This window comes from Bubalus kerabau, chromosome 14 (assembly GCF_029407905.1).
Source record: "Bubalus kerabau isolate K-KA32 ecotype Philippines breed swamp buffalo chromosome 14, PCC_UOA_SB_1v2, whole genome shotgun sequence".
Taxonomy (NCBI): Eukaryota; Metazoa; Chordata; class Mammalia; order Artiodactyla; family Bovidae; genus Bubalus; species Bubalus kerabau.
Genome location: NC_073637.1, coordinates 38,759,451 through 38,776,377, shown reverse-complemented (window position 1 = coordinate 38,776,377; position 16,927 = coordinate 38,759,451). Strand labels below are relative to the sequence as shown.

At 46.4% G+C, this 16,927-nt stretch overlaps 3 protein-coding genes across 8 annotated transcripts in view; 2 read left to right on the top strand and 1 right to left on the bottom strand.

Moving 5' to 3' along the window:
* RDH10 (retinol dehydrogenase 10) overlaps nucleotides 1–2,972 on the bottom strand; it is a 28,886-nt gene extending 25,914 nt beyond the window's left edge. The window contains exons 1-2 of the mRNA XM_055546268.1: nucleotides 2,564–2,972; nucleotides 699–934 (exon numbers count right to left, since the gene is read on the bottom strand). Of these exons, the coding sequence (XP_055402243.1) occupies nucleotides 699–934; nucleotides 2,564–2,852 (525 nt within the window). The 5' untranslated portion in view covers nucleotides 2,853–2,972. The remainder of the gene's footprint in view (nucleotides 1–698; nucleotides 935–2,563) is intronic.
* RPL7 (ribosomal protein L7) overlaps nucleotides 1–7,765 on the top strand; it is a 65,104-nt gene extending 57,339 nt beyond the window's left edge. For 2 of the 4 annotated variants that reach the window (XM_055546270.1, XM_055546269.1), the window contains exons 2-8: nucleotides 4,516–4,548; nucleotides 5,218–5,326; nucleotides 5,596–5,762; nucleotides 6,233–6,370; nucleotides 6,471–6,580; nucleotides 6,912–7,121; nucleotides 7,705–7,765. In XM_055546270.1, coding sequence (XP_055402245.1) covers nucleotides 4,535–4,548; nucleotides 5,218–5,326; nucleotides 5,596–5,762; nucleotides 6,233–6,370; nucleotides 6,471–6,580; nucleotides 6,912–7,120 — 747 coding nt within the window. In that variant the 5' untranslated portion in view covers nucleotides 4,516–4,534 and the 3' untranslated portion in view covers nucleotide 7,121; nucleotides 7,705–7,765. Of the gene's footprint in view, nucleotides 1–4,515; nucleotides 4,549–4,611; nucleotides 4,750–4,873; nucleotides 4,903–5,217; nucleotides 5,327–5,595; nucleotides 5,763–6,232; nucleotides 6,371–6,470; nucleotides 6,581–6,911; nucleotides 7,122–7,704 lie in introns of those variants that run through there. The other 2 variants (XM_055546273.1, XM_055546271.1) reach the window with 2 other exon arrangements.
* A 4,995-nt stretch (nucleotides 7,766–12,760) lies between these two features.
* The window catches only part of C14H8orf89 (chromosome 14 C8orf89 homolog), a 28,619-nt gene continuing 24,452 nt past the window's right edge, over nucleotides 12,761–16,927 (top strand). Inside the window, exon 1 of one of the 3 annotated variants that reach the window (XM_055546266.1) lies at nucleotides 12,761–13,003. The gene's annotated coding sequence lies outside the window, so the exon portion shown is untranslated. The remainder of the gene's footprint in view (nucleotides 13,004–16,927) is intronic. The other 2 variants (XM_055546267.1, XM_055546265.1) reach the window with 2 other exon arrangements.

Sequence of the window (16,927 nt, the reverse complement as noted above, 5' to 3'; positions counted from 1 at the left end):
AGGCCCTCTCTCTCATCTATTTAGATGAGGTAATAGTTCTATGACGACTGGAGGCTGAAATGGTTCAAGTCCCTGTTTTGCCAGGTCTCAACCCCTCTGCCCCCTACAGAGGGACTCTGTGGTCCTTTCAGAGTGACTTCTTAGAGATATATCTTCTAAGCTGAGAAAGTTCTGAGATATGCCCCAATATGCCACAGACCCTGGGGATAGTCAGTGGATGGTAAGTGGCTGCCAGGGTGGCCTGACCACTCCCACCGGACCACAGATGCTGATCTCAGAATCTTTGGCGCTTTCTGAAATGTGGCTCAGCAGTAATTTGGAAGCCTAAACTCTGACTTTAGGAATTCATAAGAACAACTGATGTTTTACAAACTCAACAGAAAGTAAAATAAACAAACTCAGGGTTTTATACTCCCTCTTGTTATTTTTATGGCAATCTTTCAAACTAGTTCAAAATGTTCAGTCCTCTACCCTCTCCAGAAGTTCTGAATTGGGAGTGGGGGGCGGGGGGAGGAAAACAACCATTTACTAGTAACCGGCATACGCTGTAATTCACCAGGGGGTGAAGAGAGAGTTGGAAGGAAGCTTTGTGGGTGAAAGAGTGCAGGTGGCTTTCAGGCTGGTACTGAAATCTCGCTCTTTCCCAACCTTCTTGCTGAGTATGGCCCAATAATAAAAACAAGGATGTTTATATTTACCCAGAAGTGTGCGTGGCAATTGACCATCATGGTTCTCTCAATGAGCTCATCGGGACATTCCAGGAGGTGATGCCCAGACACCACGCCGGCATTATTGACCAGGACAGAGACCTCGCCGACTTCCTTCCGGACCCTTTCCGCTGTCAGGTAGACGTTCTCCCTCTTTCCCACATCACAGGTGTAGGTAAAAACCTGCAAGTTACAGTGGGGCAGAATTTCTTCCTCACCATTCCCAGCTGTCCTCAGAAGTCCAGATGAAGGGAAAAAAAATGGAACAGAGAAGGGACGGGAGGGGGGGGTGCAAAACATGAGTCACGTGGCCATCAGTAGGACAAAGATCACACAAAACAAAAATACTACAGTGAGCTTCAAGTTTCTAACACCATAAGGCCTGCCAATGACCGCACTTACAGCTGCCTTCCTCCCTCTAGTCTTTGGGAATTACAGCAATTTACTGGATAACTTTGCTTAGGGGAAAATCATGTAATTGTGACCAGCCCAATACAAGTCAGACCTCATGGGATTGGCTTTCTGGAGCTAAAGACACCTGGAATGAACGGATCTCAGCCCAGAGAGTAACACCTCCTCCTCCCAAACACACACACACAGACTCCTCTTTGGGGGGAACAGTGGTCAGAAGCAGCTCTTACTCTATTTAGTCTGTCTGCGAGCCCCCAGGCTCACAAATCAAAACTGTAATTAATAATCTGAACTCAGCCAAAGTCCAGAAATGAACCGAATTTGTTACAACAAAGTGAGGATCACACTGGTTGGTCCTATCTGGAGTAGCTAAAACCCCCAAGCAGCAGCCTTACATAAACTGAGTTGACAGGTAAATGTGTGATTTTCCTGTGTAAGAACTTAATCTAAAAACCTGATCTCTTCTCTGGAAAACAACCACCTTTCTCTTTTAGGTTTGGGCAGGGAGCACAGAAATCTGTTTGCTACCCTCATTCCAATGGAGATGTACCAGTTTTAACCTTTGATTTTCTGACATAAAAGACAGGTGCCAAAAATTTTGGTGACAAATGATCGGTATCGGGGAGGGGTGATGTTCAAGTTAATCCTCCCAATATAATTCGGTGTTTTCTCTGGAAATGAAAAAATTGTCAAAAAGCAAGAGCCATTATCAAATCCAGACCGATACTTACGGTCGGTTATGTTTTCCACTTTGGCTTTTTTTTTTTTTTTAAAGTCTCAGACTCAGGTTAGTTAATAAATACCCAGAAATGCAGATTTCCTAAGGTTATCAAAAACATGGAATTAATTTTACAATAAGGCTTAAATCCTTCAAGCGTTTTCCCTTAAGAGGCCGGGTGTCTTTCAATCCGGCTGAGTATGTAACTCAAGCACTGACTTAACATCTCCGGTGCAACAATGTTAATTATTTTCCCGTGGCTAAACCTATAGTGAAATCATCAATGCTGCCCTCGTCTCAGCCCTTCAGACAGCAGTAACTTAAGCGTATGTATCAATGAGCGAGTCTGAGAACAACTTCCCAAAGACACTAGTTTCTCCTTTCCAAACGAGACTGAGACATCTCTTTAGGATTCAAACCGGGGGTCCCAAGTTCCCTCGCCCTGCTTAGACTCTGAGGGCTTAGGAAAGCCCACAGTCTTCCCCAAAGGACTGGACCTCCGTTAACACCGGGCTTTGGCACACTTTCTCCCTTCTGATACAGAAGGGCTCATGCCCCGGATCAGGGGGCAAATTCCACTCGCGGAAAACTGGGCTGCAGGGGGTAGGGTGCTCTTCCTCGAGAGCAGGACCGGCTGTGACAGTGGGGTTCCGGCGCCCTCGGGGGGACGGCGCGGGGGTGGGAAGAGGCTTGACCCAACAATGCCGCGGGCGCCGGTCCGAGTTACCTTGCAGCGCCGCGGCGTCGGCCGCCTCCAGGTCGCGGTAGATGTGGCGCACCATGCCCGCCGTCTCCTCGTTGCTCTGGGTGTTGATGTCCCAGAGCACCAGCAGCGCCCGGCGCCGGGCGAACTCGAGCGCGAAGAGGCGGCCCAGGCCGCTGCCGGCGCCCGTAATGAGGCACACCTGGCCGGCCACGCTCTTCTCCTTGGGCCGCACCAACCAGCGCGCCGCGGCCAGCACGAACGCCCAAAGCACTTTGAAAGTGACCACGAAGAACTCCACCACGATGTTCATCGCGACGTCCCGGGGGAGCCCCAGTACGAGCCCAGCGCCTGCGTCCGCCCCCCTCCCCGAGCTGCCCCGGGGGCGCTGGTCAGAGCTGCTGGGACCCGAAGGCTGCGCCCCGCGCCCGCCCTCGAGGTGCCCGCCGGGCTGGAGTGCGCGGCGCCGCTCCCCGCTCGCGCGGGGCCACTCCCGCCCGGGCTCGGCGCGGTGGCCCCAGGCTGTGCCCGGCTCGGCGCCTCCTGCCGGCTGCCGCCCGCCGGTCCCGGAGCGTCCGCCCCGCCGGCCGGTCCCGCTGCAGCGGCGGTGACAGCCGCGAGTTAGGCGGCGCGCGCGGCTCTCATGGCCAAGGCGCCGCCGCGGGTCCCTCTCACTCCGGGCGAGGGGCGCGCGGCGAAGACGGCACGGGTCGGCCGGCCGCCGCGGGAGTTGTCAACTTGACCCAAGTTGCGAGAGGATGGGAGAGTGGGGTGCGGGGCAGCGGGAGCGCCGGGAAGAGGGGACTCGATCGGCGCCGGCGAGCGCTCCCCCCGGCTTGCGGCTGCCTTCGCGGTCTCGTGGACCCTGGCCCTGCGCCCCCCCGCGGCTGTCACTCGGGCACCGGGTTCCGCAGCGCAGCGCCGCTGGCGAGTCGCTGAGCCGCGAGCCGCCAGCCGCCGCTGAGCGGGCTCCACGCTCCGCGATATATAACCCGCGACCGGGAAGAGCCGGCGGCGGCATCGGCCCTCCCCCAGCTCGGCCCTCCCCGCCCCCCGGGCGCACCCCGCCCCCGACCCAGCCCCCCGCCCGTCCGCCCGCCCGCCGTCCGCCGAGCTGCGGCGGGGCAGCCCCTCTCACACGGCCGTGGCCGCAGCCTCCAGCCCTCCTTGCACCTCCCATCGCGGTTCACGCCCCCACCCCCACCCCCACCTCGCCGTGGGTTGTCCCGACCTTCGCCCGCCAGGCCGGACAGTCGGCAGTGCCCGGGCTGTCCTCCTCCGGCCGTCCGGTCCTCGCTTTTCCCCCGTCTAAGTCACTTTCGTTAACCCAGGGGTTCTGGACGGCTCCGCCGGCGATCAGGCGCTGCGGAAGACAGCCCTGCAGTCTGGAGGAACGAAGACAAGGACCTCGGCAGCGCGGCAACTGGCGTGCCGGTCGGCTGCTGGTGTTAGCGAAGGGCCGGGAAGGCGGCCAAAAGCCGGGAGCAGCCTAGAATCGTAGCTGGCTGTTTGGATCGAAGGCCTAGAGGCTCCCCATTTACCCGGCTGGGACCACCACCGCCGCGCTTCCCTTCAGACGCTGACCGGCGTTGCCCTTTCGGCGGGCGGGCCTTGAACGTGATGCATGCCGGGATTTGTAGTTCGCGCCCCGCCGGCGTGTCGTTCGCATATATTACTGGGTAGAAGTCGAGCCATAGCCTGTCGACGCAGCCTAAAGATTAGGACCCCGAATAGTCAAGGAATCGGCACTCTTTGCTCTCATCGTATCGATTAGTCTAGCCAATGCATTCATTTTTCCCATACACATTTTACCCGAAACTTGATCGTAAAGAGGCTGAGTCAGGCAGTTCTTGGTTCTGCGTCTGCGAGTCGAGCTCTTAGTTCCGAGTTCTTTTCTGGCTTATCTCGAGACACCTATGAGTCGTGGGGCTTCACGCTCGCCGTCTTTAAGTGGACAGCGCGCATGCGCCTACTTCCTCTTTCCCGGCTGGAACCATGGAGGGTGCAGAGTAAGTTTCTCCTCGTCGTCTCGAGTATCCTCTTCCATCCCCGAAACCAGAGCCCTCCAGTCTCTGTCTCCCTCGATCCGTCTGTAGCCTGTATCTTTGACAACATATCTGTGTGTTTGTGACGCGCTGTGACACTACTGGTGGTCTCAGGCTAAAATGGGATTCAGGAGGCCTTGGGGTCTTGGAGGTACCGGGAACAAGGTGTGAGAGCTGAATATATGTGGGTTTGGCGGATTATCCAGTTCATCGTCCTAGGAGGAAGGGTCAGAACCTCTGAATTGGGTTCTTCCTTAGCTGGCTTTTGCCCTAAGCGTCCCTAGTATCAGGCCTTTGCTTAAACATGTGGAACTTGAGGTTTGAATCGGGGTGGTGGTTGGCGGTTTACGAGTCGCACTAATAGTCTAGGGATCAGTGTCTTGGAGCAGTCTTTTACTCTGTGTTTCGCTGTCGCTATTTTTGTTGTCTTGGGACCCCGGCACTGATTGTTGGTTAAATGGGAATTTATTGTCTTATGACTCGTTTTAAAGACAGTGGCCCTTGTTAGACATAAAGATTACAGGCATAGCATACTAGAACAGTTGAAGGTACGTTGAAAGCGTGCTCAGTACTGAATGGGGAGTGATGTAGTGCTGTGGGCCTTTTAACTCTTTTTCTGTCTGCTGTTGTCAGAGAGAAGAAAAAGAAGGTTCCTGCTGTGCCAGAAACCCTTAAGAAAAAGCGGAAGAATTTCGCAGAGCTTAAGATCAAGCGACTGAGAAAGAAGTTTGCCCAAAAGATGGTAAGTAAACTTTTTGACGCACCAGTAAAGAGGTCCTGTGATTGAAAATCAGTTGGATATTTTTAACAAGGCTTATTTCAGCTACTGTAGCAGTCAGTGTGGTTAACTTTTAGAATGATCTTTTCTAATGAAGTTGGTGTCTTTCTCTTGGAATGTTAATATATATGGTGGTGAGAAAGTTTAAAGAGAAGAGTATTCTCTTAACTGGTATTGCTAATTGTGTTTGGGAGCCAAAAAGCAAATGAATAAGAATAATGTTGGTTTTTCAGCTTCGAAAGGCAAGGAGGAAGCTTATCTATGAAAAAGCTAAGCATTACCACAAGGAATACAGGCAGATGTACAGAACTGAAATTCGAATGGCTAGGATGGCACGAAAAGCCGGTAACTTCTATGTACCCGCGGAACCCAAATTGGCATTTGTCATCAGGATCAGAGGGTAAGTTCAGTTTTTATTGCAGTCTATTCTTAAAGGGAAAGCTGTCCACTCAGCAAAATTTCACATTTGTGGGGACCTTGGTTCTCATAACACTGGAAAAGAAACTTGAATGGTAAGTGGAATGGGGTAGGGGAGTATTTTAGTGATGATAAGCCCTGTGCCCAAAGCATCTGTCCATTCTGAGCATTTGATTTCAGTGTCCTGGAGAATGACTTAAAAGAGATCTATACAAAAGAAAGTAATAAGAACTTTTGAATATGAAAAATACATATCAAAAGACTGTTTCTTTGCAGGGGAGGCAAGTTGACAGGTGATAGAATACAGCTATAACTAAAGGAAAGAGTGGTCTTGTAACAGGAGATTATTCCTATTTGGGTGTGACGTGTTGCCCCAAAATGTTAGTTCCCTGTCTTTTTATTGTAAAAGTTTTGATAAAAGCTAAAGGAATTTTCTGTGTTTTTTCCTTGCAGTATCAACGGTGTGAGCCCAAAGGTTCGAAAGGTGCTGCAGCTCCTTCGCCTCCGGCAGATATTCAACGGCACTTTTGTGAAGCTCAACAAGGCATCAATTAACATGCTGAGAATTGTGGAGCCATACATTGCATGGGGGTAGGTGTCCTTGACTTCTTTTTTGGTAAACGAATTATAGAGGTTTTGACAGTGATAGTCTTATTTAGTCACTTATGCCTATTTTTCTTTTTGTATTTAGGTACCCAAATCTGAAGTCTGTAAATGAATTGATTTACAAGCGTGGTTATGGCAAAATCAACAAAAAGCGAATTGCCCTGACAGACAACGCATTGATTGCTCGATCTCTTGGTAGGTTCTGCCTTTTTGGGGAAAGGTAACTATTATAAAATTTATTGTATCAGACAAGCTGTTTTTTGGTGTCTTGAGAATAGCCTGGCTATTCTTACTGTTTAAGAACCTTCCCTTATTCCCTATACTATTTATGGAAAAAGGAAGGTGTGATTTTACTGGCTTGAGCTGTATGTTTGTACGTAAAGCCTCATATTTCCTTCTTTGTTAATTTCACTCTTGATTTACCTTTAACTCTGTTACAGCCTATATATACTCTTTAATGTCTTAAAATGTAATAATCTCAAAGTAAACAATTTTAATAATCTTAAATAATTTTAAACACATTCAGGGAAATATGGAATCATCTGCATGGAGGATCTGATTCATGAGATCTATACCGTTGGAAAACGTTTCAAAGAAGCAAACAACTTCCTGTGGCCCTTTAAATTGTCTTCTCCACGAGGTGGAATGAAGAAAAAGACCACCCATTTTGTAGAAGGTGGAGATGCTGGCAACAGGGAAGACCAGATCAACAGGCTTATTAGAAGGATGAACTAAGGTGAGCAACTACATCCAGAAAGAAGTTTACTTAATGCTAGAGTAAATTGAGGAGAAGGCAATGGCACCCCACTCAAGTACTCTTGCCTGGAAAATTCCATGGACAGAGGAGCCTGGTGGGCTGCAGTCCATGGGGTCGCTAAGAGTCGGACACGACTGAGCAACTTCGCTTTCACTTTTCACTTTCATGCATTGGAGAAGGAAATGGCAACCCACTCCAGTATTCTTGCTTGGAGAATCTCAGGGACGGGGGTGCCTCATGGGCTGCCGTCTATGGGGTCGCACAGAGTCGTCTATGGGGACACAACTGAAGCCACTTAGCAGCAGCAGCAGAGTAAATTGATCTAAATGCTGATAAGGATTTCATTGAGTTGGCATTTAGTGGGGGAAAATCAGCCATGTAATATGATCACAGTTGATTTGGTTTTCCCTTTTGAGGACATTATGGAGAGAAGAAAAGGCCTGTTTCTTTTTTCTTTTTTTCTGTTTCCACTTTTAAGTAGGAAACAATTGGTATTGATAACTCCTGGTATGTGTTAATTTTTAATTATTATGTTTAATGGGGTTTTTTTCCTTCCTTTCAGGTATCTACCAGGATTATTATTGTAATCTGGTTAATAAACAATTGAAACAAATTGAAATGTACTGTCTTGGTTGACTTTTATCTTTCCTTTGCAAATCTTGGTGCGACAAGATTAAGTAAAATCAACAGCCTAGCCTCTTGGATGCAAAACTTAGGGTCCAGCCTGTGTCTTGTGAAAAACATTCCTTGGGCTTATTGAAAATTTTCCTGTACAAAAAACAATCCTGATTTTCCATTTTCAGTTGGCCAAACTGGGTCTAATCTAAGAAAGCCTATTTCACAGGCCTTTGTGCATGATAAAAAGTTCAGTTTACAGATTAAAAATGTTGCAGAAATTCCATTTTCTCAGGTTTTGACTTGCTTATAAAATGGTAATCTTAATGTCAATTTTCTTTTTACATTTCACTCTTATTTTTGCTTTGCATCTTCTACCCATACTTCAGTGAGTTTTTAATATTTCTACTATGTATTGTGTGTAACAAGAAGAAAGGAAATTTGTGCCTGTGACTGTAATTTATAAATAACACTCCCTGCATAACATGGAATACATATAAGTAAAAAGTTTTACTGTCCTCACTGATTGCGCCAAGGGTATGATGCAGTATGAATTTTTATAATATTGTACCAGAATCATTACTTTTTAGTATGTGAAAGTTAAGTATATTTAAATACAGTCTTGGGTCTTGAAAGCTGTTTATCTGTGAGTTTAGGGTCGATGAATCCTTGAAGGAAATTAAGAAGGTTGTTTATAACCAATGTTACATAATGAGTATCAGGTATTTTGCAAGAAATTTAATGTTTTGGTAAACAGTTGGATCTGTTTAAAAATCATTAATTTCTTGGTGGAGCATAAAAGTCTTAAGCTCTGAAATTACCTATTTCATTTTACTGCTTTGATAAGTAAATATACCTGGTAGTCCCCAGTCTTGGCACATCCCAGTCTCCTGAAAGGTTGAAGTGGCTCAGAAGAAAACGTCTGGTTACGGTGCCAGTGGTTCAAGTGGCGTTTGGCTACCTTAGGCATGGGAGGGTGGAGGGAAAGAGTGTAGGATTTGCAATAGTAATAGGGATGGTATTCTATGTGGGATGGTATTTTAACAATGCCTCTTATAAAAAAAAAAAAGCAGTTTGGGGTTCACAGCAAATTTCCCATGTATCTTCCTGTGCCCAATACCCAGTCTCCCCCACTATCAACACTGAGGGGCACGTGTTAAAAGTCCTTGGATGTTGACACATCTCCCAAAGTAGCCAAGTTTTTGAAGCTGGTGAGGATAGGAAGATCCTAGATATATGGAGAGGAAAGAAACAGTGTTTGGGCTGTACAAGTCTTCTGCAGACAATCCTAGAAATTCCACTCTCCACATAGTTTCCAAATGGGTTCAGAGGATAGGGAAATGTATGAGAGTTTGTAAGTGAGGATACCATCTGCGTTTACAGGAGTGTAAGGACTAAAAACACATGAGAATATTTTGTGAACTGTTAGAACCTGCTGAAATGCAGCTTAATGCCTTATTTTACTTAAACTCACCCAAAATCTTTCACTTACTATAAGAAATCACCAGAAAGCTAACCAGCCTCGTTGAAGAAACTCTGGGCACCCAGGTTCCACTTATGCAAAGATTGATCTCATGTAAGGACATTCCAGTTGTAGCCTTCAAAGCTCCAGCTTTATTATTATTAGGTCATCTCCTGGCTATCCTAGCCATAAAGTTTAACTGTCTGTTGCACTCACTGGCTTTTAGCAGTGTTACCCTGGTTTTGGCTTATCTTTGAGGGTTTCTTTGTGGTAAATGATTAAGAGTGCTGGCTCTGGAGCCAAACTGCTTGAATTCATATCCAGCTTCCACTTAATTGGGCTTCCCTTGTGGCTCAGCTGGTAAAGAATCTGCTAGCAATGCGGGAGACCTGGGTTCAATCCCTGGGTTGGGAAGATTCCTGGAGAAGAGAAAGACTACCTACTCCAGTATTGTGGCCTGGAGAATTCCATGGACTGGAAAGTCCATAGTGTCACAAAGAGTCAGACACCACTGAGTGACTTTCACTTTTCCACTTAATAATTTGAGTCGTTAAATTACTTCATCTCTCGTTCCTTAGCAAAATAAGGGAGATAGTGATAACTAATATAGAATTTTGGTGAAGATTAAAGTATGTCAGGTCATTAGTGCCTGGTTCAAAGTGCTAAGTAAATGCTATTTGCTGTGTAACTTCAGCATTGAGAGGGATGTACAAAGGAAAATAGCTCTGCTTTCATGTGTTAGTCTAATGGGCAAAATAGACTTAAAGATGGTGAGATAAGTGCTACACAAGGATGTCCCAAGATGTGACAGATTATTGTGTCCTTGGAAACCACCTCCTGGGGAAGATTGACAACTTTCTGCCCCTGCTGTTTTCCTTGACAGATTTGTTGCCAGCCAGCCAAAATCTTACTCTCTTTTAAGTCAGTCAACTTTTTAAGGTGGGCAGTTTTTTTTTTTTTTCCAATCCTACACAGTGCCTGACATAGTTTACACTAAGTACTTGTTTTCTATTACTATAAAAAATTACCACAAACTTAAGTGACTTAAAGCACAAATTGTCAGAAGTTCAAAATCAGTTTCACTGGGCTAAATCAAGTCAACACCCCTTCCTACCACCTTAAAGCTCTAGGGGAGAATCTGTTCCAATTTCCTCTTCCTCCATCTTCAAAGTATAGTCTCTGCTTCCGTCATTTCTGGCCCTTAACCTCCTGCCTCCCTCTTCTGTGGACTCTTGTGATGAATGCTGGGCCACCTGGATATCCAGGATAATTCCGAAGCTCAAATCCCTTAATAAAAGGTAACATCTATAAAGTCTACATAAAGCAGCTTACTCAAAAGTTCTAGAAATTAGGGCAGGGAGATGTTTGAGAGGGCTTCTCCTTGATCCTTAGGCTTCTGTGATAGCTCAATCTGCCTGCAATGTAGGAGACCCAGCTTCAATTCCAGGGTTGGGGAGATCTTCTAGAGAAGGGAATGGCAATCCACTCCAGTACTCTTGCCTGGAGAATCCCATGGACAGGAGCCTGGTGGAATCGCAAAGAGTCACAGACTGAGTGACTTACATACTTCTTGATCCTCAATTTATGACAGCTATATTTTCTTTTGTTCCTCAAATGATAAGCTTCTAATGTAGAGTCTTGGCACTTGGAATCTTATGTCTGGAACATTCAGCCACGAGATCTGTATACTTTTTTCATTTTGGAAAAATATCAGACACATCTCTTCATATATAAACTTTTTTGTATTTCATAGCATCTGTTACTATCAGAAATAAAATTTTCCATTTGTTAACCTGTTGCTTAACCCAGCCACTTCCATGTTTGAGTATAATCAGGTTTGAGTCTTAACCTTCTCTGTTCTAGCAGTTAGAACAGTGCCTGGTGCCTTGCAAGTGCTTTGGTTTTTTAGATTGACTCAAGCTTTTTAAGTAGCCATTTGATGATAGCCAAGGGGGAGGGGGGGCAATAGTAGACTCAAAACATACCTTTTAATAGTAAGCATTTGACACATTAAGTATTCGTGTATATTTAATACACTGATATTGATATTAACCATCTGAGTGGGTGGTTCTCCACTGTCTGAGTGCAACCCCAGAACTGAATTCTTAATTGATTCAGAGGTAGGCCTAGGGTTTTTCCCTTCAAAGTCGCCAAATGATTTTTAATGTGCAGCCTACTAAGTATACCACTTTTGTTCAGTAGCTCAGTTGTGTCCAACTCTGCAACTCTGTGGATTGCAGCATGCCAGGCTTCCCTGTCCTTCACCATCTCCCAGAGTTTGCTCAAACTCACATTGAGTCAATGATGCCTTCCAACCATCTCATCCTCTATCGTCCCCTTCTGCCTTCGTTCTTTCCCAGCATCATGTGGCCAAAGTATTGGAACTTCAGCTTCAGCATCAGTTTTTCCAATGAATATTCAGGGTTGATTTCCTTTAGGATTGCCTGGTTTGATCTTGCTGTCCAAGGGACTCTGAAGAGTCTTCTCCAGCACTAGTTAGAAGGCATCAATTTTTCAGCGCCCAGCCTTTTTTTATTGTCCAGCTCTCCCTTCGGTACATGACTACTGGGAAAACCATAGCTTTGCCTTCTACAGACCTTTGTAGGCCAAGTAACGTCTCTGCTTTTTAGTATGCTGTCTAGGTTTGTCATTACCTCATATTTTACTCAATGGACTAATAACCTTCCTGACCCCTGGGATCACACAACGAAGGGTTTAGGTTCCAGGTGTAATGTGAGTTGGTTTTCTTAATCAGAGGAGCTAGGAAAGATTAGTATCGAGCTTAATGAAAACGGAAAAGTGGTATGCTGAGAGCAGTTTCAGCATTTCGGATTTTGTGGAATCTGAAGGGCTAAACTTGCAACCCCAGTGGAGAGGTCAAGAAATAGGATTTACAACAACTTGGTAAGAGCATATACAGGCTAAGTCAGGCTGCTAGGCTTCCCCGCCGAACCTTCTACCGAAGAACCTCGACAAAGGAGGCGTAGAACGCAGAATTCTTGAGGGCACGGTGAGGGAAACGGGAACTCGGGACGACTGAGTCACAGCGATTGGCTAGTCAGGTACTGCTGGTCTAGACTCATCAGTACTCTGGAGAGCCTGGTTAGTTTGAATCTTAAAATGCAACCCAGAGAGCCTCACCTCACCAACCTTGTCCAAGTGCCCACTACCCACTCCATCTATAGTACGTGGCACCACTTTTCATGCCGCACTGACCTGCTGTCGGGACAGCCTCGTTTCCGCAGACTCCTCCCACCCCATCCCCTGCAGCCGTGATCTCGCAGGCTGCGGCACCCTTTAGAGTAGTTGTCCAGTAAGTCCTGGCTGCCTCCCGCCGCCCAAGCACCATCCTGGCGCGGCACCCTGACCCCCGCGGCACGCCCTCAGGTGACCGCCCGCCGGGAAGCTCCCGGCGCCTAGCAACGGGCGCGTGTAGCGGGCGGGCGGGCGGGGCGGCAGCCGTATCACCCGCATCCAGGCCCAGCAGGGCGGGGCTGAGCGGCGGGCGCGCCGCCCTCCAGAGCGTCGCCGGGCTGCCGGCCGCCGAGCATGTTCGCCCCAAGAGCGGCGCCCGAGCGAGCGCGCGGCCGCCCGCCCCGCCCTGCTGCCGCAGCTCGGCCCGTCCCGGCCGGGGGTTCGGCTCGGCGCCGGGCCGCCGCTGGCTCCAGCGCGGTTCGCTGCCCCCGCTGAAGCCGCTGCGGGAACCGCAGACCTGGGCGCCGCCGCCGCCGCGGGCCGGGCCGGCGAAGAAGCCTCTCTCGTCCACGGCCGAGCTGCGGGGACAGTGAGTGCCACCGGTTCCGGTGCCGCGGGGCCCCTCCAGGGACGTCCCGGGGGTAGGGGTGGCCTAGAGTTAGGCCTGCAAGGGAGGTGGATCGCTGAGGTCAGCTGGTCCGGCCCCCTCCCATCCAGGGGAACCAGCCTCCTGACGCACGTGGATCTCCTGATTCTTTTGGCGAGGGTCTGGCGGGGGACCGGGGTTGAGGACCTGACGGAGGCTGCGGGCGGGGCCGGTGCAGAGACGTGCGAGTAAGATCGGGCGAAGAGACCTGCCTGCAGCATCGAGGCCTTCCCGCACTCCCAGCACACTCAGTAGGCCCTCGAGTGGACACACCCTTACGGCTTCGCCCTCCGACCCTCCTAGGGCTTAAACTGAAGAGGGGATTGAATGTGTTTCTATTTTCTTCGACTACCTCGGCATCTCCCTTCCTTCCCCAGCAGCACTTTGGATGCCGACCGTGTTAGTCACATAGCTCTGGCCCGCTTTTCATTGCCATTTTTCCTTGTCCCACTTATGATTTACCTATATAATTTGTGTATTTATTACTTTTTTCCCTCGAGGAATCGATTAAAAATGCTAGAAAAGATTTGTGCGATGCAGGTAGTCTGTTCTGTCGTACTGGTCATCTCATTCTACAGCCTTCCTAGGGTCATAGACATGAAAACTTGAGCTTTTCCATAGATAAATGAAAATTTACAACCATTTTCAGGACTTCCCTTGTGGTTCAGCTGGTAAAGAATCCGCCTGTAGTGTGGGAGACCTGGGTTCAATCCCTGGGTTGGGAACATCCTCTGGATGAGGGAGAGGCTACCCACTCCAGTGTTCTGGCCTAGAGAATTCCATGGACTGTATAGTTCATGGGGTTGCAAAGAGCTGGACACGACTGAGCAACTTTCACTCACTCACTCAGGGTATTATACTTTCTGAAGTGCAAGAATCCCTGTTTGTTATCTTTATTGACTTTTTATCTACATTGTTTTTTAAATTAATTTTTGTTGGATCATTTGGGCTTCGTGGTGGATCAGACAGTAATGCATCTGCCTGCAATGCAGGAGACCCAGGTTTGATCCCTGGGTCAGGAAGATACCCTGGAAAGGGGAATGGCTACCCACTCCAGTATTCTTGCCTGGCAAATCACATGGACAGAGGAGCCTATAGTTGCTTTACAATGTTTGTTGAGTTAGTTTCAGCTGAACAGCAAAGTGAATCAGCTATAAGTATACATATAAAAAGAGGGAATATAAAAACAATAAGTATACATATATTCCCTCTTTTTTTTGGATTTCCTTCCCATTTAGGTCGCTACAGAGCACTGAGTAGAGTTTTCTGTAGGTTCTTATTAGTTATCTATTCCATATACAGTATTAATAGTGTATGTATGTCAATCCTAACCCCACAATTCACCCCATCTACATTTTTAATGGTGAGTTTAAATCTTACATTACATGGCATTTCTTCTAAAACACTTCTGACATTTTTTTTCAAATTCTTATATTTTTGAAATTGCATTATAATACAGTTGTATTTCTCATTCAAACAGCACTGAAGTATACAGACTTAAAGATGAAACCTCTTAGTTTCTACTCCTTTACTTTCCAACACTTCATAGAGTTAATTTAGTATTTATTCTTTCATTCTTTTTACACTTATGTTTTTGACCATTAATGAAATCATATGGATTCTTTTGAGAAATTACCTTTTTAAGAAGATATGGAGAATACCTTTCATATCAGTTTGCGTGCATTCTAAGTTGCTTGCGTCATGTCCAACTCTTTGTAACCCCATGGACTGTAGTCCACCAGTCTCCTCTATCCATGGGGATTCTCCAGGCAAGAATACTGGAGTGGGTTGCCATGCCCTCCTCCAGGGGATCTTCCTTACCCAGGCATCAAACCCACATTACGTCTCTTACATCTTCTGTATTGGCAGGTGAATTCTTTACCACTGGCACCACCTGGGAAGCCCCTCATATCAGTTTACTTAGAGCTTCATTGAATATTTCATAGATGTGTCATATAGATGTATAATCATATGGTATAGATATATCATAATTTATGTAAACATCCTTAAGTTTGGTTCCAGTTTTTCTTTATCACAAACAATGCAATAGTGAACACTCTTACACATGGGAACAGTTTTATAAAGTGAATTCCTTGAAGCAGAATTGCTGGGTCAAATGTAATTAAAAAGACGTTGGTGGAATCTTGCTTTCCAAAATGTCTTTACTGATTTACATTTCCATAAACAGGCTGTGGTGAAAAAAAAAACAAACCTGTGTTTATTAGTATTTAAAAACAATAGCTCCCACTTATTGAGTGTTTATTACATGTCCAGCACGGTGCTGAGCACTTGGCATGCATTTAAAAATTTAATCCTCACTAACTCTGTGAGAGTCAGAGGCACTATTAATTTTTCCATGACCCTATGATTATGCAGCTTTTGAAGAGCAGAGCCAAGATTAGAATCCAGGTTCATTTAACTGCAAAGCTTGTGTTCTTTGTTGGGTCTGAATGCCTGGTCAGTAGTTGACAGGGAACTGTTTCATTGGGTGGTTTGAGGATTCAGTGAGATTATGTGTTTGGTGTTACAGTATTATTAATATGTAGTTCTTGCTCTACTAATTCCTGTAGGATTGGACATGATTCAGTTTTTTTCATGATTCTGGTTTCCCCTGAATTATTTCCCTCTCTAGTCACTTTTCTGCATCCTCTTTATCTTCCTACCCATCATATATTTTAAGGGAGTCTGGCTTTCTTCTCCCTCGAAAATCTCCATTGCAAATCTAGTCCAATCTTGTTCTCAATTCTCACCAGTAAATAGATAACTCTTAAAAACTTTATCTCTAGGACTTCCCTGGTAGTCCAGTGGCTACAGTCCGCCCTCTCAATGCAGAGGGCTTGGGTTTGTTCCCTGGTCAGGGAACTAAATCCCTCATGCTGCAAGTAAAAGATCTCAAATAGTGAGATGACAATGGGAGATTCCCTCATGCTGCAACCAAGATCAAAGACCCCACGTGCTGCAACCAAGACCCAGTGCGACCAGACAAGTAAATATTAAAAAACAAAGCAGAACTTCATTTCCGAACCAAACCTATAGCCCTCAATTTTCTGTAGCTTAGATCCACGTTATATATCTCCACCCCCATGTCCTATACTCATTTTGTCTAAAATGGAGCTGCTTGGCGTCTTCAACTCTCCAGGGCTTTATTCACATCTTGTTCTTTTTTTTTTTAATGTGGACCATTTTTAAAGTGTATATTGAATTTGTTACAGTATTACTTCTTTTTTTTTAATGTTTTGATGTTTATGTCCATGAGGCATATCAGATCTTAACTCCCAATTAAACCCTCACCCCTTGCATTAGAAAGTGAAGTCTTAACTACCAAACTGCCAAGAAGTCCCCCTCCTTTCACATCTTCCCCAGCAGGGCCTCTACCTGCATTTCAGCTGATCTAAATTCTATCTAAATGTCATTTTCCAGTTTCTTTCAAGTATTTTGTGAGCCCCCTCATGAAAATTATATCTCCCTGCTTTGAACTCTTCTAATGTGAGATAATGTATATATCTATCTGTCTAGCTCTCCTAAGACCTTAATGTGGCACTTTGCCTTATAGCTGTGTGAGTGGCTACTGTCTTTCCTTCTGGGCTGGAAATTCTGTGAAGGCAGAATCTCTAGTTCACCTTTGTATTTGTCGTGCACGTAGCACTTTTATCATGCATAGACTTGTAGATAGTATTTGCTTAATGAACATGTTTAAGAGAGCTAATATATTCACCCTTGGGAATAAAAGATTGCATGTATTTGTGTGAGTGCTAAGACACTTCAGTCATGTCTGACTCTTTTCGACCACGTGGACTATATAGCCCGCTAGGTTCCTCTGTCTGTGAGATTCTCCAGGCAAGAATACTGGATTGGGTTGCCATGCCT